This window comes from Sorex fumeus, unplaced genomic scaffold (genome assembly GCF_029834395.1).
Source record: "Sorex fumeus unplaced genomic scaffold, SorFum_2.1 ptg000005l, whole genome shotgun sequence".
NCBI classification, from domain to species: Eukaryota; Metazoa; Chordata; class Mammalia; order Eulipotyphla; family Soricidae; genus Sorex; species Sorex fumeus.
Genome location: NW_026606062.1, coordinates 8,430,665 through 8,456,335, shown reverse-complemented (window position 1 = coordinate 8,456,335; position 25,671 = coordinate 8,430,665). Strand labels below are relative to the sequence as shown.

The following is a 25,671-nucleotide window of genomic DNA, read 5'->3' as shown; positions in this document are numbered from 1 at the left end:
AAGGAAAGTACTGCTCAGTACGGTACTACGCAAAGCCATCCCCACAGCTCACTGCAACGTGCGTAACAAGCTGGATCACAGACAGTTTCCAGCTGAGAACTAGTTAGACAGTAAGTTCGATACCCCGTGCCTTGCATGGCATCACACTTCTCTTCAGGGAAACACCCCCCAAACATCACTGAAGTATGCCTTCAGCAAAGTCTTCAGTTCTTTCACATACACAAGTATGTTTAAAAGGTAAACATGAACTACCAAAAATTAATTTTGTTCTTGTTCAAGGTACCTACACCAAGCCTTAAAAAAAAAAGTCTGTCACCTTGCCAAAAAGGTATTTCAAGTAACTAAATTACCTGTAATACTAGTTCTAAAACCAAGAGTAGACATTTCTGATGAGGCTGGATATGAAAAGAAACGTAGTAAAATCAATTCATTAATTCATGCCTGAAAGTCCTTATCCAGTAAATATCCCCAAAGAAAAAAAGATTAGTAAAGGAAATATCTCACACTTCAACATGCTATATAAGGAAAGACTGCTGAAAGGAAATCTTGCAGGGAATTTTATCCTTTTGAACTTTCAAATAAACTCTCAAGGAAGATTATGCAAACTTACTAAAGACCGGTCCTGATTAGAGGGAAAAAATGCACCCCTTCTCCAAGTCAGTTCTGGAGGCTTTCTCCAGAGTTGTTAAGGTTTGTGTTGGGTAAAGAAAGATCTCCTAACAAACCAGCATTCTTTTCCACATGATCAGAGCTAATTGGCCCCCTGCAGACTAAGTGACCAATCACATCAGCTTCAGCTGAAACCAGCCCCCACGACATTATAAACAGAAGAATGTGAACTGTAAACCCAGTCCAAGAAGAGAACCGACAAACGAGACCTGTAGATTAGAATGACCTCATCATAAAGACAAACTCCCCAAGTTTCCTCAAGACCACCTGTGCTCACAGGCCGACCCAGCAGGCAAACCGGTGAGTACATGAGATAACCCTCGTTCTCACTTCCTTCCTTCGGGACAGAGAAAGACACTGGCTAACAGGACAATGCTAGATACTGCTAATTCAGACTTTAAACAAAGATATTACCTATAAAGTTCCTTATTCTTTTTTTTCCACCCTCAATTTCAGAAATGGAGTCATAATCTACTGAAAAAGCATTATGGAAACTTGCTTAATTTTTAAAATTAAATATACATTAACGTTCTATTATAATATAAAAATGAGTGGAAGAGAAAGATCAGAGGGGGAAGGAAATAGTGGCTTAAAAAAAAGAAAAGCGAAAAGCGTGTCTTTTTATTTTGAAAGGAATTAAAGAAATCCAAAGGAGCATACAGACAAAAACAAAACACAAAATCTTTGCTTTGTTTTTAATTCATAAAAGTAACTCAGAATCCTAAGCTGAAATTTCTCCGTAAGCATAAGTTATCGAGAAATTAGCAAATAGTTCTGCTAACAAAAAATTGATAAATAAAAAAATCTGAGCTTATATAATAGTTAGAACTCATAGGGTTTGCCGTAATTATAAAGGGCAAGAGAAATAATTTCTAAGATTAAAGTGCTTCTATCAAATGTGAACTAGTATGTAGTCGTATGGTGATCTTTACCATTTGTAATCTCTTTTTTTTACCATTTGCCGTCTTAACTGTAGTTATATCTTAACCTATGGAATAATGATATTACAAAAAAATCGTAATTTTAAGTAATACAATGTAATGAGCAGAAAGAAACCGTTACTTTGTGAACAAGGAAACAACCAAATGATCAATTTTATCAATAGTTTTTCACCAAAGTTTATAAATGGGCAGTTATTTTATAGCCCACACAGATAAGAGCGAACCTTCCCTCTTAACTGCACTCCCTGTGGCATCAGATGATGAGAATCATATCAATATAAATAAGACAAATATATACAGAAAACACACATGTGCCTGTATGAAACCTATCAATTGAGGGAAACAAACAAATTGACAAATGCTGAGCTTAAAGGGACTATGCTATTTTAATTTCCCTTTCCTTTCCTTCTCTTTTTATTTTCCCCCGAGGACTGAATTCAGAGCCTCACACAGGCAAGGCTATGCATCTGGTCTCTTTTTTATCTTTCATCTGAGGAAGCCTGGGCATAGGGGTAGGGTCCTTTACCCAAACGGCTACGTAACCCACAGAGCCAGAGGCTGGCCAGATTTACCAACTTTTCTTCATTACAATAAACCACACTGATTATACAGAGTCAAGAGTTATTCACTGGGATGTGGGAACCAAAATTTTACTTTGCTCCGCTCTCCTACCCAACACAACTACACAAGATCTAACAAGGTTACAGAGATATGTGTACATATGGTATATGTGTGTGTGTGTGCATAGTGCCTTACTGTTTTGATATCTGCTTTTTTTACTTCCCGATTCATTAAGTTCTTGCATGAATTAATTTAGAAGCACGAGAAAAGGAGTGAAAGTATAAAGGCCTTACAGTCAGAGTGCCACAAAAACGGCAGACGAGCAGCCACAGACTAGAGCCCGGACAAGAACGCATTTTGTTAGCTCCGGTAGAGAGAAAGGCTTTCTCTCTTTAAAGGTGATGGGTTTTGTAGCTCAAGAGAGTGGGCTGAAACTAAGAGGAGTCCTGGAGCATTTCCCCAGCCTCCACCAAAGAGCTGGGGAACAACAGGCAGTGAACTGCATTTGTCAGGACAGCAGCTTCACTAGAGCAAAGGGCACCAGTGCGCAGGTCCACAACCAACATTTTCCCACTGGCAGGAACACGAGAACTAAAGGACAATGCAGTGCTTCACGATCTCCATGAAAGCAGCCAGTATGTCGCATCTTCCAAGTTTCAAAATACTTACAAAAAAAAAAATCAATTGATGGTATTACATTTTAAAATTTATGTTCTCATCTGCCAAAATAGAAATTTGGCCGTGCTATGTGAAAACGCCCCCTCTATATTTCATTTTATTTCTACTGCTCTGCAGAATCCGAAAGACAGTACTAGGCAATAATGCTGACTACACTAATCTTCACGCCATATAGATGTCTTAACTGAAAACCAGAGTTCTTCCCTATAAAGCGGAAGCATGAACCTGGGCTTTTCTAAAGTGCAAATACTCTGTAGTGGCTCCAACAATAGTAGCTCATACAATAGTGGCTCAAACAATAGTAGAATGTCTACCGAGCTACACGACCTATCTGACCTCAAGAGAAACTGCCTCAGCTTCATCTGTAAGTGGAAATAATCACACTACTTATTACTGTGAAAGTTAAGAAACATTAATAACAAGAAAGCAACTAATATTTACGGAGAGGCTACTCGGTGCCAGGCACTAGGCTTTGCGGCTTCACGTGAATTACCACATGGGGGGTGTCGAGTATGATTCCTAGACAACCAATGGCTCTGGCCTCTACTGTTGTTACTGTCAAGAAAAATCGTCTACCCACTTATCAAAGGTTTCAAGTATATGTCTGGCCAGCACAGCCGGGGTTCAGCCCAGCAGAAGAGCCTTTGTTTAGTGTGTGAGGCCCTGGGTTTGTTCCTAGTACCACCCAAAAAACTTTAGATTTGTGCCCAGGAGTTAGTTCAAAGAGCTGGAGTGTGCACTTGGCATGCAGGACACCCAGATTTGGTCCTGAGCACTGAAGATCCCCGAGCATGACTGAGCAACACCTGAGCTGGAAGTAGTTACTGGGCACTACCAGGTGTGGCCCCAAAACCATCTATATCAATTTGCTGGAGATAATTTACTGGAATAGGAATAGCACCTACTAAATGAATGCTAAACATCTGGCTATCCAAGATTATCTCATGAATGCAAAACAATCTTAGGCAACATTTTATGTCACCAAATGCTCAAAATATAATTTCTTAAAAAAAATTTTTTTAAAAATTGTCGGTCCCCATTTGCTTGTACAGACTTCTTTAAACTGTCTGATCCTTAGTAAAACCAGCTGAAAAGTGGGAAAACTATATTATCTTGCTGGGATGACAGAAAAATTAGAGAGAAAGTAATATGAAAGGTACCTATAAAGATTTGTGTTGTGTGGTAGTGGTCATTTTTTAAAAAGAGATTTTTGCTTTGGTTAACCTAAAGTAATAGCAACTTGTTGGGATAACTATAAAACAGTAACTAACACCCCAAAAAAAACTTTTTTTAATTTATAATATGAAATTGAATCAAATCTACATAAACTTAACAAATGTCCCAGTGTTCCATCAGTAATCAAATCTGAAAAAAATACAAAGGAATGTCTCTAATATCACCAATAAATGCTAAATTAGACCCAGAACGAAAGGGAAAGAACATTCCCAGCTGGCCACGCTCCAATTCCAACAACACAGGAAGGCGGTCTCCAAAGGCCCCAGGGCCATAGTCCCCGGGAGAATACAGTTCCACGGGCCTCTCCCCTCTTAAAGCGCCACTGTCACTCAACAGTGGAAGAAGAAGGAAGGAAGGAGCAGGGGAGAGTCCAATACAAACTACCCTGGCCTGTGGAAAAGGAGTTTCTGGTTCTGTTCCTCATAGCCTCAGCACACATTAAAAAAAAAAAAATTGCCACTTGACACATCAATGATTATGTTAATTAAACTCAAGACCTTTTTCTTTAGGCTTTTTCACTTTCAGATTTGGTCTTATCTAAAAATACCAAGAATTTCTTTTTGTCAGGAACTCCCTTTCATCCCATAACCTGATCAGAATATTTTTGGTCTTGCCAGGGATGGAACCCAGGGCCTGACACATGCAAGGAGAGTGTTTGTGGCTGAGTCGCATCCCAGTCGAGAACAATGATCTCTCAAAGGTGAGAGATCTTGCCTGTCCGGGCTCTTAGTCTGCCATCAAACAGCTGCACATTTTAACACTATACTTAACATGATTTCTATTCAATACACAGAGGAATATAATAATTTAAGCTTATTCCTGATTATAAAGTTGTTATTTACATATACTCAAAAAACATTTACGGAAGAACTGCCAGATCTGCTCTAATCGCTACCCTTAGAAAATTTTAGATATACTTGATTATGTTAAAATGAGAAATAAAAGACTGTGGAGATAGCCCAATGGGCTAAGCAAATGCTTGTGTGCAGGGAACTGGGTTAATCCCCAGCACACAGGACCAGGAGTAACTCACACCACCACGAGCACCAAGTTAGAAACAGTCCCTGGGCATTAGCAGGTGTGGTGCTCAAATAAAAAGAAATAAAATCCAGTATCAAATAATCTTTTCAGGCATTCAAGGAAATGAGGACTCTCCTTAGGTGCACCACGCTTAGCTAGCAACAAAATGACTTAGCAACGCTCCTTAGGTAAAGAGAGAATGAAACAAAGCTGTCAAACCAGGAACACCGGGGGCTGGAGAGAGAGCATACTGGCACCAGGAAGGATCCTGGAGCACAGAACCAGGACTAAGTCCTGAGCACTGCCGGGCATGGCCCAAAGACCCAACCACCGCCCCCTACCCCCCAACTTCCCTCTCAGAAAGTAGGACAACCTGCCCAGAGTCTGAAAAGCAATCCAAAGCAAGAACCAAGCGAGTCCAGTCTCAGAAGGTACTGAAATTGGTACTAGAGAGAGTACAACAGAAGGCGCTTGCCTTGCATGCGGCTGACCCAGGTTTGATTCCCTGCCACCCCACATGGTCCCCTGAGCCGTGCCAGGAGTCAGGAGTAAGGAGGAAGCCCCGAGCACTGTCAGGCATGGCCCGCAAATCGAAGGTGGAGGCAGGGAGGGGCAACGTATTTACACAAACTGCAACCGACAAAGCGCTCACAAATTTACTCTTGCTTTCAGAGAAGCACAGTCTGAGATGGATGGCAGTAACTGCAAAGTGATTGCTCCTCTCCTAACTCAGAGATCCCGGAGGATAGTCACCAAAGATGGCCACAGCACGTTTCAAATGGATGGTGCTCAAAGAGGCCTTGCGTATCTGCGAGACGCCTGGGGCATCCTCATGGACATGCGCTGGCGCTGGATGATGCTGGTCTTCTCGGCTTCTTTTGTTGTCCACTGGCTTGTCTTTGCAGTGCTCTGGTATGTTCTAGCGGAGATGAATGGTGACCTGGAACTAGATCACGACACCCCGCCTGATAATCACACTATCTGTGTCAAGTACATCACCAGTTTCACAGCTGCATTCTCCTTCTCCCTGGAGACACAACTCACAATTGGTTACGGGACCATGTTCCCCAGTGGTGACTGTCCGAGTGCAATCGCCCTTCTGGCCATACAAATGCTCCTAGGACTCATGCTAGAGGCTTTTATTACAGGTAATGGTTTTTGTTCTTCTAAAATTTTTCAGTGTTTTGAAAATAAGATATAGCCAGCTACAAGGAATTGCGTTACAGAAAAATTTATGTGGATTAGTTATAAGGAATTTAAATTTTTAATTACTGTAAGTAAATTTATATTCCGGTCTTCAGAACATCATAAGAAAAATGGATAATTATGATGCTAACTTGCAGCTACAACAGCATATACCACATTTATTTAATTATATACGTACAAACACTGAGAGGTGGTTTGAAAAACGGGAATCGCTCAGAGAAATTTGTTCGGGTTGGGTTTTGGCTCACACCCAGCAGTGCTCAGGGACTGCTCCCAGTGGTACTTGGGGGACCACAGACTGCCAGGGATCAACCCTGGCCTCCTGCTTGCAAAGCATGCATACTAGATCTTCAAGCTGTCTCCCCAGCCTGGGGCTAGTCTGCTAAATCTAGCACTGCACTGGAGCACTGTCCACCCGCTGTTCATCGATTTGCTCGAGCAGGCACCAGGAACGTCTCCATTGTGAGACTTCCTGTCACTGTTTTCGGCTTATCGAATACGCCACGGGGAGCTTGCCAGGGTCCCGAGAGGGGCAGAGGAATCGAACTCAGGTCGGCCTCGTGCAAGGCAAACGCCTACCTGCTATGCTATTGCTCCGGGCCCTGCTAAATAGATGACTGAATATAGCCAATCATCGTTTGACACTCATTTTGCCTAACAAAGAACTTTTTTTTGGGGGGGGGAAGGGAAGGATGAAACATTTTTCTCCTTAGCTCATCTTCTCAACACTTACTCGTAAACAGCAGTGAGCCCAAGACTCTAATGCCAGCATTACGATTTAGAAAACGGTCCATATTCTCAACCAAAATATTCTTTAAATATGGCCACAAAGATGAAACTCTGCTTGGAAACCTGATAATATGAAAGGCTCTTTCCTCTTAGAAAGCAGAGTCAGTGTTCTTTTGATAGTAATATATACAACTGAAAAAGCAAAGACCAGACCACTCCTGGTGGTGCTTAGGGGACCGTGTGGTGCCAGGGATCAACCCCGGCAGGGCCACATGCAAGGCAAGCATCTCACCCACTGTACTCTCTCTTTGGCCCAAGAAAGCCTGGTTTTAACACACTACCCGATGATAATCTGAAGTCACAGGACATTTTATCCAAACCAAGTCCCAGTGTGCTGTCACTGGGCCTATAACCCGGAACAAATCACTTTAATTCTACAACAGTTCTTAAAGTGGGCTGGTATTGGATAAAATTTAGGGGCTCTGCGAATATAGATGGACAAAACTTTCTACCCCTGCCACAAGTACCCGAGCTGAAATTTGGCGCTGATGTTCCTGTTTGGGCGGTGCTGTGGACAGAAGACAGGCGCAGTCCTGTGAGGCCCATGTTGTGTTGCTGGGCCACACGCCAGCACCGGCATCTCACAACGAAACTATCAGCATTACCTATGACTTTGATACAATAGCAATCACTGGCATTTTCAAAATAGGTATAATACAAATGCTTCAAAATTATATTAAGCTCACCAGTATATTAGTTGATACATTAATAAAGTATATATAAAATGCTATGCTATCATTGTCTAACTAGATTTCAATATATTTGATTTTCTCTGCATGTGTTTTACTACACTTCATTTAAGGCCTCACTCTGGTAAGAGATCCAGAGATCTCACCAGCCTGCAACAATACCAGGGACATGGGTGGGGGAGGGGGTATGTTGTACTAGGAAAGGTGTGCTGAAATCCTTTAAAAGGGGGGGGGGGGGGGGGGGAAACTGTGTTTCAGAGAATGTTTCAATGTTAAAGTTCCTTAATACATCCAGAGAGAGAGAGAGAGGGGCTTTCAAGAGAGAGCAAGCCAGAGAGCCTGTGTTTCAATGTATCTTAATATACATTTCAATATCTTGTTTCGATATATTAAAGTAACACCCATTTTATAGTCCTCCTCCCTAACCCAATCATCCCACTCTGAATCATCCCCTTCAACTTCGAGTACTCTGGCAGCAAACAAACTATATTTATTTTTTTATTACATTTTTTAAAGCAGGGGTAGGACTAGAGGAAATGACCATTCTTTGACTTTCTAAGAAAGGAAAGGATAAAACCTGATGTTTCTATGTAACAAAATGAGATCCACTTATCTGTTCTAAAAGCATAGTTTTTAAATAAGAATGCATATGCTTTGAAAAGGTTTTGGTTCCATTTTGGGGGAGTATTATTATTCGTGGCTCTGTGCTCAGGGGACCATGCAGTGTCAGGCTCCAACTCGGGCCTCCTGCAGTGCAGAGCCTGTGCTCAGCCCCAAGGGCTCACTTGAGCCCTATCTCCAGGCCTATCAAAACTACCCATTTAACAGTGAGTTTAAGTCCTGGTCTGGAAGGTCTACAGCACTAAGCAACGTACCAGATAAGATCTTCTCATTCAGAAAAGATATCGATATTTACGTGTTCATTCTAAAAAAAACCAATTCACTGGTTTCTAATTTAGGTGCCTTTGTGGCGAAGATTGCCCGGCCCAAAAATCGAGCTTTCTCTATCCGCTTTACTGACTTAGCAGTCGTCACTCACATAGACGGCAAACCTAATTTAATTTTCCAAGTGGCCAACACTCGGCCCAGCCCACTGACCAGTGTCCGCGTGTCGGCCATCCTCTACCAGGAGAGGGAGAACGGCGCGCTCCACCAGACCAGCGTGGACTTTCACCTGGAGGGCATCAGTTCTGAGGAATGCCCCTTCTTCGTCTTCCCACTGACCTACTACCACTCCATTGTACCGTCAAGTCCTCTGGCGACCCTGCTCCAGCACGAAGAACCTCCCCACTTTGAATTAGTCGTGTTCCTGTCGGCAATGCAGGAAGGCACCGGGGAGATCTGCCAAAGGAGGACGTCTTACCTCCCCTCCGAGATCATGTTACATCACTGTTTCGCATCTCTGCTGACCCGAGGCTCCAAAGGGGAGTACCAAATCAAAATGGAGAACTTTGACAAGACTGTTCCTGAACTTCCAACTCCTCTGGTCTCCAAGCGCCCAAACAGGACTGACCTGGACATCCGCATCAATGGGCAAAGCATTGACAATTTTCAGATCTCTGAAACAGGACTCACCGAGTAAGGTCTTTGATGGGTCCCTATTTTGAACGTACGGCATGTACCAGCCAGTTCTGCGGCTACCCTCCCTTCATCCTGTTTCACTCTTTTCCCGATGCTCAGTACATCTCTCCGAATACATCGTAGTGATCAAGCCTCTGCCCATAAAAACGGCCAAGCGAAGAATACTGTGGGAATGTGACATTTTACTTGACAAGATTTCATCTGTGCTTATCTGCTGGAATCAGTGCATTTCAACATCAAAGAAAAACAAGTGATGTCGGTAAACTTAGAAAGACGTGGTAATAAAGTGACGGTATAGAAAGGAAGATGGACAGTGAAGTTTAACACAGCTGAATCTAAGAAAGCCCGTCCAAGGTCTCATTTTCCTCCACAAGCTGAAGCGGCCGCCCAGTTTCAAACAAGCTCCCTGGGTAGAATGATGCTTTCACAGTATTTAATGAGCATCTTTTAAAACTGTTGTGTTTTCAAGACAACCAAGATCATCCCTTTGGTTCTTTTTATTACGAAACTGAGCATTAGTCCCTACATTTTTGACAATTAAGACCAAAAATTCCAACAAGAAAGGTAAAAGAGAGATTTTTACATAACTCAAAAAGCATTTAAGCATGACGCTCAAACACAAGCATATCTCCAGTATTTGTGGAAGAAAAATAAACTGGAAATATAAAATAAAAAAAAATAAAAAATAAAATGGAATATATAGGCTAGGTGATATGAAACTCTAAAACTACCCTACATAAGATTTTGTTTTAAAATTATAATTATCTATCATCTGCATGACTTCTAACCTAAATAAAATCACTCCCTTCCTACCTATGACCCTGATACATTCAATGGTATCAGAAGCCACAACAGTGCTAAATAACCTGGTAAATGTACATATATTTAAGGTTTTGTAGATATAAAGGTTAAGTTAGATAAAATTTAACTAGGAAAAAGTCTCCAATACGGCAAAAAATAATTTAGGCAACAAAGTATTTTCAACCCCAAATTCCTGTTTCCAACTTCAAATAGCTTTTTCTATAAACATAAAATGAGTGTTTATTCACCAGTAGGAGGCTGAACTAGATAAACCCTATTATGTCTTTCCAAATCTAATACTCCATGAAAATTATGCTTTCTTTGCTTCATTTTTTAATTTTATACGTATGAAAATCAACAATTTTTCCTTACCTCCAATTTAAGAATATCCTTAAATCCATGAAGACTAAAATTTCAAAAAAAAAAAATTTTGTTTTTAAATCAAACTGTCCTCCAAGAAAACAAGAACCAAGTCACCCTATCAGGTTTCAAATAGATTTGTGGCTGCTCTTTTCTGAAATTTCCCTTATCCAGGTTTCTGTGGGAAAAGGAAAAGAGGAACCCTTGTCCACTGGTGATGACCAAGGCAGTGATCATCTCTCGAAACAAATACCAGCCGAATAAAGGCGAGCGGTCGCGAGGCAAGGAGAAAGGCACCACGGCTAGTCACACTGTTCTACTCTCTGACCAAGAGGAAAAGAAAATCAAGAACAACTCTGAGTGACCTAAGCCTGATAACAGCAGAAGAATACCGAGAACAGAGAAACTTAATCATTGTGAACTTTGGCTGTTTGGAAATCTTAGGAATTCTGAAGTACAAGCCAGCCCGACCAAGCGACTTCTTTTGAGCCCAAGACTGTAATAACACATGTAGATGCAGAATTCTTATTTCTCTAATAAAGTAACGAGATTCACCTAACCTGTGAAAATAAAGTAGTACTGAAGATTTACATGGTATGTTTCCTTCCTAACGCTTCTACATAACTGGCTAGACCACACACCGCTTTAATTAAGTGCAGCTGCCCACAGGGGCACAACAAGAAAGAGCAAGACTTGCAAGCGAGTGTCCCGAGAGACATGGCCTAGTCCCCACCCAGCTGCAGAGTCTCACAGCTGTACTGATCTACACAACCACCGGGCTAGACAGCTAGACTGCGGCACACCCCTCCGTAGGCCGCCCCTACAAAACTGTGGGCTTGCTCATGCTACTTAATTAACGTTTCACAAACAGCTAGATTAAAAAATGCAAACAGAAGTTTTGTTTCGGAGGTTAAGCAGCTTCTGGAAAACACCGTTCATGATTCTATCACTTTAAAGAATCACAGTTTGCAGGCGGACAATTAAGCTTCCTGCAAAGACACTATTATCCTTTCGGGAACCGGGAATGCGAAGGGGAAGGGGGGCTGATGGCAGGTTGAATGGCACCACCCCCTCCTGGCTTCGCACGCTCACTAGCCCGGGCCGCCCCAGAGTTCAGCGATGGGGTCTCCAACACATGCCAGGAAGACCAGGCTGAGACCAACTTTAAAAGTGCTTTGGAAAAACAAAGCAGGAAAGCATGACATTCCCAACAAACTGGAAATTAGTCACCATTAAGAACCAGAAACCCTAGTGTTATTTAGCTACAAGTCATATTCCCAACTACCACCAGCAGTCTAAGAACCAAGTGCTGTTATGTCTAATTCAAAGTATTTGATTAGGATAATTGGCATCACGCTGAATTTAACCCACTGGTCTCATCTGGCTTTTATTAATTTTTTTGGTGTTCTTTTCATTTCTGCTTCACAGACCCAAAGCTGATGCCCTCACCTCTAGCCCCCGGGGTAATCCATTCCCACAGAACAAAAATGAGGATTCCAGTATCATAGGCTTCTAATGCCTCAGCTCTCCCCTTGGGTATTCACTGGGTGAATAATTCCTTTGTCTGTAATCCTACTCCTTTCTCTCTACCTAGGAAGCAAACACACGCCACAAACCCATCTAACTTGATAAAATACAGTAAATGACTCTCAAACCGCTAGTAGTCAGTTTTGCAGGAGGAGGAGCTACACCAAAGGGTGTTCAGGGGCTACTCTGCGCAACCTGGGTTTCACACCTGGAGACCATTCAGTGCTTCAATCAAATCCCAGCCTCTCAAACGAAGCATGCTCCCTAGAGTCCCCAACCCCCGCCCCCCCCCGACGAATATTCAAATTATCTTAATTTCATGGCACAGGACATGTCACAGCTGAATCAACGGATCAGTGTGCCCCAACAAACTAGCCGAGCACTGATATTCTGAAAGAATGAAAATTGCAGTAATAACTGTTTCTCAATTGGGGTGTTGGGGGGGAGGGGGGCGGAGGTTGGAGAGGGGCTGGGAACACGGAGACACCTAGCCCAGCTGCTTGGGTTGGACGATTCAATGCTTGGGCTGGTAACGCAGTGCTCCTAGGGCCACCAGGGCCACCCCAGCAATTCCTGGGGCCCCAGGCCCACATTGTGCAGTGCTCACCAACTGACTAGCGGGCATCCAGCCCTTTCTGCTACCTCTGCAATCCCAGGCTACAATGTTTCTCCCCCCCCCCAAAAAGAAAAAACAAAAGGTCAAACTCACTAGTACCACACCCTCCCCCCACCCCACGATGTTTGGAACTACACCCTGCAGTGCTCAGGGATCGCTCCTGAGAAGGATCAAACTGGAATCGGCCACAAACAAGCGCTTTAGCTTCCGTACTATTTCTCTGGCCAAATTTCTCAATACTCTTAACCATTTCTCATCAACTTAGTTTTATGGAACTCACCTACAGAGGCCAAGGGGAAAAAAGCCCTGATAAAGGGTGGCTGAGGAAATTGCTCCAGCTGGATTAGGATCGCTAAAATAAAAATGCCATGAAACCCTTCATTGATCCTTCCCCCACTGGAGGAAAGAATCAAATGTATCTGTTTTTAATAGACTAATCAATGTAAGTAAATCTATGTTAAGTACCAATTTATTCTCATGAAAAGGGAACACTGCTTTTTCCAAGGCAACCCAAGTCAAATTAAAAACTTGCACTAAGAGCTTCCTCCTTACCCATTAAATGCATACAGATCAAGTCTAATTCCGCTTTCACATGACTGCTAAGCAAATATTTGTGGAGAGTGACCCTACAAACCCTCTTCCCTCCACTCCGGCCTGCCCAGTCTTGCCTCTACGTAAACAGTCCCATTTCTTTCGTGCATTCTCCTGCCAGAGAAGCTTCAAAGGTGCCAGGGTATGGACCCTTTAAAGAGGTGAGTGGCCCTGGAAGTAAACTCTCCCCAACAGGACACGCCAACGAAGCCTCGGGCTTAACGAGGACACTTTAGTTCTGGCAGATGTTCTGTTTTTGTTATTTGTGGTGCCCGAAATCGAACCCAGGTCTCTTACGCATGCCAAGAAATGTATTTTACCACTGAGCCACTTAGCCAACAGCTAGTCTTAAAAACATTCTAAGTGACCACTACTGCCCGACGGTTCCTGCTTCAGCAGTCAGCTCCATCACCACGATGCTGTTATACCGTGATTCCATATTTTACATGTCACAGAAGGCTACATTTCCTGTTGTTAAATTCCTTTTTGATTCCTCCCCCCCCAATTCTGATACCAAATTATAATAGTTCCACTCTACAGCTAACCCTTTAAAACGCTGGAAAATGATCAAAGGATTATTTATTTAGCAGCACAAGGCTACTATGAGTAAGAACTCAGTAACTGTTGAATAATGAATCCATACACTTTTATTCCTTAAAAATAAAAAAGGCATTATCACCTCTACCCACCATGTAACTGTTATGTCTTTGGGCATTTAAATTACCCATTATCTTCTGATTCCAAACCTTGCACTCTCTAAATCTCCTTACCTTTCCATATCCACTGGCCAACGTATTAAAAGAAAGATGGTAGCAGAGATCCTGACAAATGATCTAAAACATGAATCAAGTCGTTCAACCTGCAAAAGCTCACCTACCCAGTCGGGCCCAAGCTTCCGAAGGCCACAGTCATCTCCCGACATCTGTTGTCCCCGCGCCCCAGGACCCACCCCTCCTAGCTCATACTGAAGAGACTGAAGCTGGCCTCAAACATTCAGTGCAGGCAGTTCTGCTAAGTCCCAACCTAGGCCCCTTGATGGCTTTTTTCTGTTCGCTGTTTTTTCCCTGGCTGGGGGTGGGTTGAGCCTCACCCAATAATGCTCAGGAGATAGTCCTGCAGAGATTAACCCCGGCCATGAGCAGGAGACCATAAACAGTTTCAGGGAGAGCAACAGGGTTGGTGGGATACTAAGCAAAAACTTTCATCCCTGCACCATTTCTCTCAGTCTCTTTATCTCCCCCCTCACCGCACCCCACCCCCCTGGGACCAAGGGCAACACCAAGCAGAACTTAGGGCTTACTCCAGGTCCTGCACTCAGGGATCTCTCCAGGCGGGGCTCAGGGGACCATCTGGGGTATCAGGGATGAAACTTGGGTCGTCAACTGCATGCAAGCAAGTGTCCTACCCACCATACAGCTTTTCTTAAATATAAAAACAATTGATGAGTCCCAATGCCATGCCAGAAAATAACTTAAATCACTAGCACATTAAAATGATATGATGCAGACTGTGATAGCTACTTATAATCACCTGTAATGTTGAAAACAATTTGCAAATTGCTCTGAGAATATTAAGATGCAGTATGTTATTATTATTAGATACAAATGATCAAACTTTTAGATATGATCATAGAGTAATTTTTTGGTAATTCTAGGAATTGAGAATATGTATGCTAACGTCCATAATTCTGAGAATACCATGAACTGACATATTTTTCTTTCATGTTATGCCTACTAGCGGTCCATAATGTAAGCACCATTAGTCAGAAGCACGACCTGTCACTATAACATAAATTACGATCAGTTCACCAGACACTGAAGCCTTGCTTGATGTCTTATTACCTTTCTCCTATTTAGTCCTATATAGTTTATTTTGAATGTTCTCATCTCAGGAGAAAAAAATGTTATACTACAAAAAATCGAAAAAATGTCTAAATTAATAATGGTCAAAGTTTCAGCCTTGCTGATATAAAGCAAACATTTTACCATCTTCCCTAATTTTTCTCACCTGTGAGATGCTAACTGCACTGGAATAGGAATTATTAGATCTGTTCTTAACTTGTATTTTCAGTAAACAAAGCAGCCTTAATAAAGAGTATCTGCTTTACAAAGAACACACAAAATGAATAAAGAATCCTCAGCTGCCTTCGTGGTCCTGGTTTCTCATACTACAGCCTTCCGGCAGTCAGAGAGCTGCCATCAGGCAATGCTGTAACTCCACCTACTGGAGAGGTTCAGGCTCCTCTTGCCCTGCATAGAACACAGAGTGCAAGGGGCCTGTGGGGAACAGCTTCCAAGTTCAGGGAAAAAAGACTTCAAAACAGTAACGAGCCTTACCTACATCTTTTCGTCCTGGCTTTTCAAAACGTCTGTCTCCCCTAGAAAAAAAAAAAGAAAAAAGAAAAAGAAAGAAAATCTTCAACGAAAATTGAAAATAACATCGCCAATCCACGAAACATGATTTTCTACCATTCTCTAGAAGAATTCAGTCTTTTTTTAAACTATTAAACTATGAAATAAATGCACAACTGTTGCCTAACATGTGGGTCAAAGAAAAGCACACAGACTGGTGGAGACACACATCTATGATCATAGCTGCCGAGAGCTGGTTTCTCCCCACCAAGAAATGAGACACTTACAGTACGGTTTTCTGGGCAGCTCTTAGAATGTATTTCCCACATCAGTAAAAACCATCCTACTCTGAAGGGTTGCAGAGTATTAACTGGGGGTACCTGACTGCATTAAAAGGCACTCAGGACTTGGTGTGGCTTCCTATTATGCACACCACACCGAGCACACTTGCGCCACTAGCCTGGCTCGCTTTGAAATACTTCGTATCATCTCCAAACACAGAGAAGATGCTGTAATAGCAACAACCAATAAAATGTGAATGCATTCCAATAAATGCTAAGTTAACAGCTACGCTGGCACTAACAAACTCCATTACTGACTTCGAATGCTCATTCCTTTCGGGACCGAGAGGCAGCAGAGGGGAGGGTGCTCTCTGTGCACACGATAAACCCCGTCTGATCCCTGGCACCACCTAAGGTCCCCTGAGCCCCACCAAGAAAAGCTCTGAGCACCACTAGGTGTGGCGAAAGACAAAAATAAATCTTACTACCTTAAGTAGGGGCCATTTTTACTGATGTGTGTGTGTGATGGGGGGGGGGGAGGTGTGCAGGGTGCGCAGAGCAGCAGCACCATGAGGAAGGCGCTTGCCTGGCATGTGACCATCCTGATTTCATCCCCTGAACACCAGATAGGGCCCTGAGGCCACCAGGAGTGATGTCTGAGTGCAGAACCAGGAGTCAGCCCTGAGCACCACCCCCAAGACAGTAAATAAGTCTGGAAGGGCTAGAGTGGAGCCCCACACCCAGCAATGCTCAGGGGGCTTTAAACAACCGGTGCTGGGGACGGAACCAGGAGGGTAAGTGACATCCAAGGCAGGGCGCTTTTCCCCTCTGGTCTCTAGCTCTGGCCTTTCACTTGAAATTTTCTAACATAAAACTTGATGCTCAAACCTCAGCACCCAAAAGGAGAGAGAGAACAAAAGGGAATGCCCTGCCACAGAGGCGAGATGGGATTGGGGGGCTGGGATCACTGGTGGTGGAGAAGGGGTACCGGTGGAGGGATGAGTACTCGATCATTGTATAACTGAAACCCAAGCACAAACATTTGTAAGTCTACAACTGTACCCTCATGGTGTTTCACTAATAAAAATTTAAAAATTAAAAAAAAAACCAAAAAAATGCTTGATGCTCAACAAAATGAACAGCATTTGGGGGGGAGGGGTTGGGGGGCTATACACAGTGATGTTCAGGGGCCCGGGGGCCCATGTGCTGTCAGGAATCAAACACAGGTTTCCTGCATGCAAACACTGGCTGTTCAAAGTATCTTCCAGGAGGGGCAGGTAGAAGGAGAGCGGAGGGAGATGGAAAAGTAAGGGGAGAAGGAGAGAAAGGGGAGCAGGGGGAGAAAGGGAGAAGGGGGAGGGGGAGGGACGGAGGAGGAGGGGGAGGCTAGCAGGGGAAAGGAAAAGGGGGGAGGGGAGGGGAGGGGAAGGAGAGGACGGGAGAAAGAAGGAAGGGGAGAGAAAGGGGGTAGGGAGGGACGGAGGAAGGGAACTTGTGGCACCAGGAACTGAACCCAGGGCCTCAGAACCACCAGGCAAGTGCCCTAGGGCTGGACTGGGAAATTGAGTTTTTTGACACCAAGAAGCTTACATCAAGGTTTGGATCTTTCAGTTACCTTTCCTCCCAGCTCTGCGACCTATGCATTTCCCTGCTACCTCCACGACCAAACACACCCTCTACTTCATCAAAGCTTCTTTGGTAGAAACCACATTCACCTCTGCCTCTGCCTGAAAATAAGAAAACAGAACACATGATAGTCAGCTGTCAATATCTGGCACGTTTTCAACACCAAAGAGTCATCTTTGCAGTTCTGCCTCTGCACAAAGCAGGAGGTCTACATCTAAGTCATTTCCTGAGGGGCCTGATGGGTAGTTACCGGAGACAAATGATGGCACTAAAATAACTAGCAAGTAGCAAGCCCATAGGGAGTTGAAAACAAACCAGAAAACGAACATGAGTTTATGCCATTGGTACAATTACAGTTCTGAACAAGAAACAGCGTTAGTGACAAGTTCTTTCACGATTTTAAAGTTTAAGAGTAAAATTCTAAGGCCGGGAGCCAGAGAGATAGTACAGCGAGGAAGGCACTTGCCTTGCATGTGGCCGACCTGGGTTCGATCCCCGGCACCCCATTTGGTTCCCCGAGCCCAGCCAGGAGTGATCCCTGAGTGCAGAGCCAGGAGTAAGCCCTGAGCACCACCGGGTGTGGCCCAAAAACAAAAAACAAAAACAAAAAACAAAACAAAAAAAGATCAGTAAACCATCACTGTAAAGTACTTTCTACAGAATTATTTCAACAAAAATAGAAGAATTGGAGATTCAAGAAGATAATGTACAAAATCCAAGCACAGATGCTGAATGACTTTTCTAATCCCAGAGAAAGGACAAATTGATAGGGTCAACATGAAACTGTCAATTTGATAAGTTTCCTGAATCTTTAAGGCCAGAGATACGGCTCAGCGGGAGAGCACATGCCATGGGTTTGATCCTGGGCACCACCTCCCTCCTCTGCAAAAAGAAGAAGAAAAAAAAGTATGCGGCAGCAACCAAGTCACTCTTTCCCTTTTGCTAGAATCATAAAAAACAAAAAGAAAACTTGAGACTGAATTCAAAGCACAGAGGTGGTAAGGGTACGTGTATGAAGGGAGACAACGGTTTAGTATTTCAAGAACAAAACTGGCCTCTAGTAAAGGCAATTTTGGTTAGGCCAAACCAAACTGTTAACTAGTTAACTAGTTAACTAGTCTACCCTAACAATCATGCAAATGTGCAGTTCTATGCAGGTAAAGATGTTCTTATTTTAAAAACTAGAAACAACTGCAATTTTGAAAACCAGAAACAACCTAATAAAAGTTTGGGAAAATAAATTCTGAGAGAACAACTGAGTGAAAACACTGTGAAGTCACAGAGGTTAAAGTGCTGGTCTTAAGAGAAATATCCATTATCCTGTTGAATAACAAGCACTGAACAGCACATGCACATAAAATAATCTTATTACCTAAAGGACACAGATGCAAGAGCTGGGGGTAGGAAGAAAAGACATGTAATTCCAGATCCAGGACAGAATGCCCTGTAGGCTTCCTGCACAAACAGAAAGCTACCCAACTAATGAAGGCAACCTCGCTCTGATAAGCAGCTGGAAAAATGGAGCAATGAAGAAAGGAGAGGACAGGGGTATCTGGACCTATTTATACCTAGATAAAACCTTAACCATCAAACATGGATGAATTTCCCCTACACAGTAAAATGACCAAAAAGTGAAACGATACATGAGCTCGATCTTGAAGAGACCATTAAGTATCCTTCAAAACTTAAATATAAATGGGCAATGAATAATTTTACATACTTAGGTAGCAATTCTTTTCCTTAGTTGTAAGTGATCACCAAGTGCCTATGAATTTTTAGTTGCACATGTTCTATTTTACATGAATTTCCTATCAAATGCAAAACTAAAGAACAGAACGGTACATAAGTGATCTTGACTCCCCAAAGTATCTATTTCCTCTTCTGTAAGCTGAACATGAGGACAAAGGCGAAACTGTGCGCATCAGTGAGGTAGAGCCAGACCCACAGCACAATGGGTAGGGTGTGTACTTTGCTGCTGATCAAGTTTGGTCCCCAGCATCCTATACCACCAGGATCACCCTGAGCTCCACTAGGAGTGATCCCGGTGTGCAGAGTCAGGAGTAAGCCCTGAGCACCAGTGGGTGTGGCCCAAACAACAAACAAACAAACACAAGAGATCAAAGTAAGGATCAGAGAGACAGAAGGGGGCTCAGTCCTTTGCCTGCAGTATGCAGTCACCTCTGGTTCAGTCCCTACCCCTGGACTACTGCCAAGGGTTGGTCACCCCTGAGCACACAGCCAGAAACAGCCTCAGAGCACATGAGCATGACCCATGCCTTCCCACCCCCTTAGGAGGAGAATTAAACTCCCAGTTTCAGGAGTCCTCTTCTTAGGAAATACATACACTGTACTGGAGACCCTAACACAACATCATACAACAATTTGAGGGGGAGGGCGGGCTTCCCAAGCAGTGCTCAGGAAGCCCAGGGTGCCATGCTGCTAGGCTTAACAATTCTCAGGAGGTCACGCGGCGCTGGAAGCGAACCGGGCTGCGTACAGGATAGGCATGTGCTTCCTGCGGTGCATTATCTTCCAGCCTCCTGTAATACCATTTTTTGTTTTGTTCTGGGCCACACCCAGCAATGCTCTGAGCTTGCCCCTGTCCGTGGCTCAGGAATGACCTCTGCTGGTGCTAGGCATCTGACTGGGGTCGGCTGGACGGAAGGCTAGCACCTTAACTTGTGTACTCTCTCAGGCAAACTTTCACGTAACACGGGACGGATCCACAGCAATGACTTCTCCATTGGAAGGAAACATGCTCTGTGGCTTTGCAGAACAATTTCCTCTGGAAGATCATTGAGCACCTTGAAAACCTGTTTCAGTCTGAAAACTGTAACAATGAAAAACTGTCTTCAAAAAACAGAAAATCATCTTCAAGTTTTTAAAGACTAGCAAATTTACATAAAATGTCTTCTGCCACTGATGTCTAACATTGGCACTGGTTCTTCATCAGACTAAAACTTTTTATAAGTAGACACATAAGATTCTAGAGTTTTCCAGTTGTGAAACATAATGCAGACCCCAAAGTACAAAGCCCACAGTAATTACCTACCAATGTGAAGACAGTATTTACAGGCCTGTTCTACTGTCTGAGACTACATCCTATTCTTGGGGACATTAAAATGTACTTTTTTTTTGCGGGGGTGGGGAACTGCCAGGAGCTTAACCTAGGGCCTCACTCACACATACATAGTAAGGGCTCTACCACTGAAATGTACTTCTAGCCCTAAAATGTACTTCCTTTTAATGACAAAAACAGTGGTTGACAGTTTTATGATATGCTTTTTCATTAACCATCCTAACCAGAAGACAAAGATGACAATTACATTGTTTTGCTTTTTTGTTTTAATTGCACAAGTTCCTAAGTCTGGGAGTCAATTATCTTTTCAAAATTTCCTTATGTTGGAAAGGACCAAGAAAATCATCTAATATCCGTCCATGCAAAAAGGAGTCACAATAATCGCTTAAACAGTAAGTTAATTTAAGCTGTAAGTAAGGTAAAGTAAAGTAAAGTAAAGTAAAGTAAAGTAAGGTAAGTAAAGTAAAGTAAAGGTAAAGGCCCTCCCGTTGATTATCGATTTGCTCGAGCGGGCCCAGTAACGTCTCCATTGGAGACTTTGTTGTTACTGTGTCTGGCATATCGAATACTCTCAGTAGCTTGCCGGGCTCTCTGAGAGGGGCGGAGGAATCGAACTCGGGTCGGCCATGTTGGCCGCGTGCAAGGCAAACGCCCTAGGAACTCAAATCACAGACTGGTGGACTTTTTTGAGGGGGGGTCTCACCCAGCAGTGCTCAGGGCTTACCCCTGGCTCTGCGTTCAGGGATCACTCCTGGTAGGCCCAGGGAGCCGTATGGGGTTCCTGGGATCAAACTTGGGTCTTCAGCTTACCTGCTGTCCTACTACCCACCCAGACTGGTGGGTAGTCTTACGAGACTGACAAAAGAATCACAGAAAATGATACGAGAAATATTTTTCATAAAGTCAGTTCATTCCCTTGATTAAATTCTTTCACATCAATATGCTAAGTCACTATTTACAATATTTATTATTTTTCCACAAGGTTGCTTAAATTCTGAATGTGAGTCCTCCAGTATGGCTGGGCGTGGCCCCCAAGCAAAATGAAACCAAAGCAATTGTGAGAGCAGGAGACAGTACAGCGGGCAGGGCGTTTGCCTTGCATGTGGCCATGCTGAATCTGATCCCCGGTACCACATGTGGTCACTAGAGTCCTGTCAGGACTCTTATGATCGCTGGAGTTGGCCCTGAGTACAGGCGAGAGTGTGGGCCCTAAACCAAGAGTGAATAAACTCCGGATGGGAACCCTAACCTACGGGAAATCCTACACTTGTTAAAAACAACAACAGCAACAAAACCCACAAAGCACAGAAATTTTTGTTTTGTTTTAGTTTCGCCTGATTGTGCTCCAAGACGAAAGCTAGCTCTCAGCCCACTGAGCTACTCATCCCTCCATGTGGATTTTAAAGCCTGTGTAGACGGGCTGGTGGGTACTTGCTGCACCTAAGCTGATGGGTCACTGGAAGGACACAAACCGCTGGCTCGGAGTCACATTTCTTGACTATTAACATCTCTTTATCTTGTCTTGACCTAAAAAGCACCAGAGGCAAAACTGCTGTGAAGAGCCTCTCCTTCCTTCCTGCCAGCACAACACAGAAACACGCGAGAAAACTCACGTGACCGCCAGCTCCAGCCAGCTCCAGAACTGCACATCACGGAGCAGCAACGCTCCGCGCCCAGGCCTCCCGCACTCACAGGCCCAAGTCTCACCACCCAGCCGTCTCTCGGAAAGCGTTTTGATCTTCTGCTTACTTTTTGAAAAAGAGGATTCTAACAAATTTTACAAATAAAACAACTGTTCCGAGAGACTGATGGCAAGAGAAAGCACATACACAACCCTGTAACAGCACTCCACCTGCAGGCGGAGAATCTCGGCTTGCCCTTTTTCACTCAGACCTGCAGATCTCTTCACGGGAACGTGCGATGGAACAGAGCGTATGAGGACTAGGTGCAAGTCACACGATTAGTAAGACACTACTTCAATACTTCTTAAATACTCCAAGTTTGTGCTCATGCCAATCTGGAAGGTGTGATATGTGGAGAGAAAGGCCTCTGTCCTTTCAAATACCCAATTCTTCCATTTCTACAGCATCTTTTCAATGAAACTGTAAGATATCTTTAGATTTTTGCTAGATTTAAACTACTTGGAGGCCAAGTGCTCAGATAAATACTTGTGTTACAAATAGCAAGAATGCCTTTAAATAGCATAAAGTCAATAAACCCCAAACAGGAAGCAAGTATCAGAAGAAAATAAAAATAAGAATTCTTAAGAACAACAAAACAACACTGGAAGTCTCAGAGAATGACTGATGCTGGACCCTCCACATCCCCAAAGGCAACGGCACAATCCAGGGGGACATACCCAGAGCACCTCAGACACAACTGGGGAGTGCTTTCTGTTTGCTGAAGGTGAAGAGTTGAGTCATCCCCCCTCCTCCGAAAAAGAGGGACTAGGCCAAGTAAGTCTGGAAACCTCTGGGTTACATAAATTCCTACTGCTAATCATTTTTTATTCTACTTTCCGTTATAGTTCAAACATTGGTAAGACCTTTCATTTAATTTTTTTTGGGGGGGGGAGAAGGGAGGTGCTCAACACCTGGAGGTGCTCAGGTCTCACTCCTGACTCTGCACTCAGGAATCGCTCCTGGTGGTGTTCAAGGGACCATACGGGGAGCGGGAGATTGAACCTGGGTCAGCGCCCTACCCACTGCAGGCCCCAATAAGACCTTTTTCAACGAAAGCCTCTCTGTGACTGGGACCCTCCTGGCAGTGACCTGCCTCAGGAAACACAGGCCAGAGAGGATCACAGGACTCTGGTGCTGCACTAGCAGCCAAGGGACTTCCGGAACCTCCGGCGCCTAAAGTGCCAGGCTCCCTGGGGACAAGGACTGTGGCGAAGGATTTACCAAAATTGATTAGAAAATTCTAGAATGCTTCACGCTCCTCCTTCTGAACGAGAAATAATACTGCAATGCTCCAAACCCAGGACTGTAGAGCGGCTAGCTCGAGAAACGGGTCAAAAATCAAATATTCAGCCTATCTGGTAGGCAGTTCCCTCTGAAAGAGCAGCTTCCGTCCTCCTCCACGATTCCATGCACACTCACCTCTCCCTCTTGAAGAACTTCGACCTCTGGGAGCCCCCACCACCGTTCCTCCTCCTCCTCGTCCCGTCAACCTCAGGACAGCAGCACTATTTACAGACATGGAAAAGTTTCTCTGTCGAGAAAGGAAAGGAAAAATGAGCGGAATGAAACAGCACGTGGCTCTTCCCATCTCCCAGGGCATCTCATTACTAGGCGCCAGGGGAAACCACGGACACACGGCATGCTACTTAAGACCTGATTTTAGCTGAAAATTTCGGATGAACGTTTCCCATCAGCAAATAATGAAACCCAGCCCCTCGCAGGATGCCAGGCTCTGTGAGGAAGCACCAAGGCGACTCTATCAGAAAGCAGACACGCCGCATGGGCCAAAATAAGAGAAAACTCGGTCGAAGATCAGGTTTCAGAGGGTTCCTCACTGGAAGGTAAAAAGTTCTGATTCAAGTGTAGTATAAAAGAGCATTGATCACTTTTGTCTTATTCGGCTCACTAGTGAAAGTAACACCAAAACAATGTAATAGAACTGCAGAAAGAGAAGTGGAACAAAAGACGAGGGCCAGGATGAAGATGAGGGCAGCTTCTAAGGTAGGGAGCCAGCACAATTTGGAGAGAGGTGGTGCACTTAGGGCAGAGGAGGGACCAAGATGGATGACAGGGATAGTTGGAAATGATCCCTCTCGATGCCAAGTGAATACTGAAAGGAAGTAAAGTAATAATACGCCTGACGAGCTTTCAGTAACAGGAACAGTATTTTGAACCACAGTATTTTGAACCACTGGGCAGCCTGACAAGCAACCGTTCAGTCAAATCACATGGCCATAGCCTCAGGACATGACATTCTTACATCTGTGCAAACAGAAGCACAAAGACCTTTAACTGCATCCCTGTCGACCAATAGGAACTAATTTGGTGGTGGTCTGCAGTAATCCATCCATCCAACCTTCCATCCACCCATCCATCCTTCTTTCCATCCTTCCATCCACCCATCCTTCCTTCCTTCCTTCCTCCCTCCCTCCCTCCCTCCCTTCCTTTCCCGTCTGCAGTAATTTTGTACACCAATAATATAAAATTACATACTATTGGAACCGTACTATCTAAACCATAAGAAGCTTTCTTTAAATCATGATCATAGTAAGTCTACAACTGTACCTCACAGTGTTTCACTAATAAAAATTTAAAAAAATAAAAAACTTTAAAAAAAATCATGATCATCTATGAGGGGAATTCAATGCAGCTGTTAAAAACTGAAAGAACTACTTAGTCGGCTGAAATATACTGAACTTCTAATATTTACCCATCTTTACTTCATAAAAACTTATTTCATATAACATTAAAAGAGTTTCTCTAAAGGACAGGACAAATTTCCCACCATGTCGCACTGACTATGGCACTCACCAATGTTGCACATGCCTGCCCTCTACTAGATTAAGAAAGATCATATTTAGATTTAGATTTAGATTAAGAAAGATTATATTTATTCCTAGCTTGCTCAAGGCTTTTTCTATATTTTCAATAATGAATTTACATTATTTATATTAGTTAAAAATCACTCAGTAATTAACCATCACTAACTTGTATTGATTTATGAGATAACTTTGTTATACGCCTGCCAAGGGGGCAGGATGGGGGATGGAGGGAACCAGGGGACATTGCTGGATGGAAGTTCACACTGGGGATAGGACTGGTGCTGGAACCCTGTCGGCCTCAAACAACACTATGAGGAGCAATTTTGTAAATGACAATGTCATAAAAATTAGAAGAATTTTTTAACAAAAAAAACCTTATTTCACATGGTCAATTTCATATATGTATTACAGCTGGAAGACATAAAGCACTCGCTGGAGGAAGGAGCATACAGAGGCTGGAACACATTCGTAGGCTAATTCTGAATGCTGAGCACATTCATACACTCAACTGTCTCATTTTCCATATTTATATGTGGGAAGAAATATTTATAGCAGATTTAGTATA

General features: G+C 43.5%; 2 protein-coding genes across 5 annotated transcripts in view; one reads left to right on the top strand and one right to left on the bottom strand.

The window, feature by feature from the left end:
- GIGYF2 (GRB10 interacting GYF protein 2) overlaps nt 1-25,671 on the bottom strand; it is a 148,878-nt gene that overhangs the window by 62,858 nt on the left and 60,349 nt on the right. For 3 of the 4 annotated variants that reach the window (XR_008793392.1, XM_056120742.1, XM_056120750.1), the window contains exons 6-8: nt 23,704-23,815; nt 17,513-17,624; nt 15,602-15,642 (exon numbers count right to left, since the gene is read on the bottom strand). Coding sequence is in view for 3 of the 4 variants with exons in the window: in XM_056120742.1 (XP_055976717.1) it covers nt 15,602-15,642; nt 17,513-17,624; nt 23,704-23,815 (265 nt within the window). In the remaining variant the exon portion in view is untranslated. The remainder of the gene's footprint in view (nt 1-15,601; nt 15,643-17,512; nt 17,625-23,703; nt 23,816-25,671) is intronic. The other variant, XM_056120757.1, reaches the window with a different exon arrangement.
- KCNJ13 (potassium inwardly rectifying channel subfamily J member 13) lies at nt 865-9,440 on the top strand. The gene is made up of 3 exons (XM_056120773.1): nt 865-969; nt 5,778-6,253; nt 8,749-9,440. Exons 2-3 carry the CDS (start codon nt 5,794-5,796, stop codon nt 9,369-9,371), a joined length of 1,083 nt encoding a protein of 360 aa, XP_055976748.1. The 5' UTR covers nt 865-969; nt 5,778-5,793; the 3' UTR covers nt 9,372-9,440.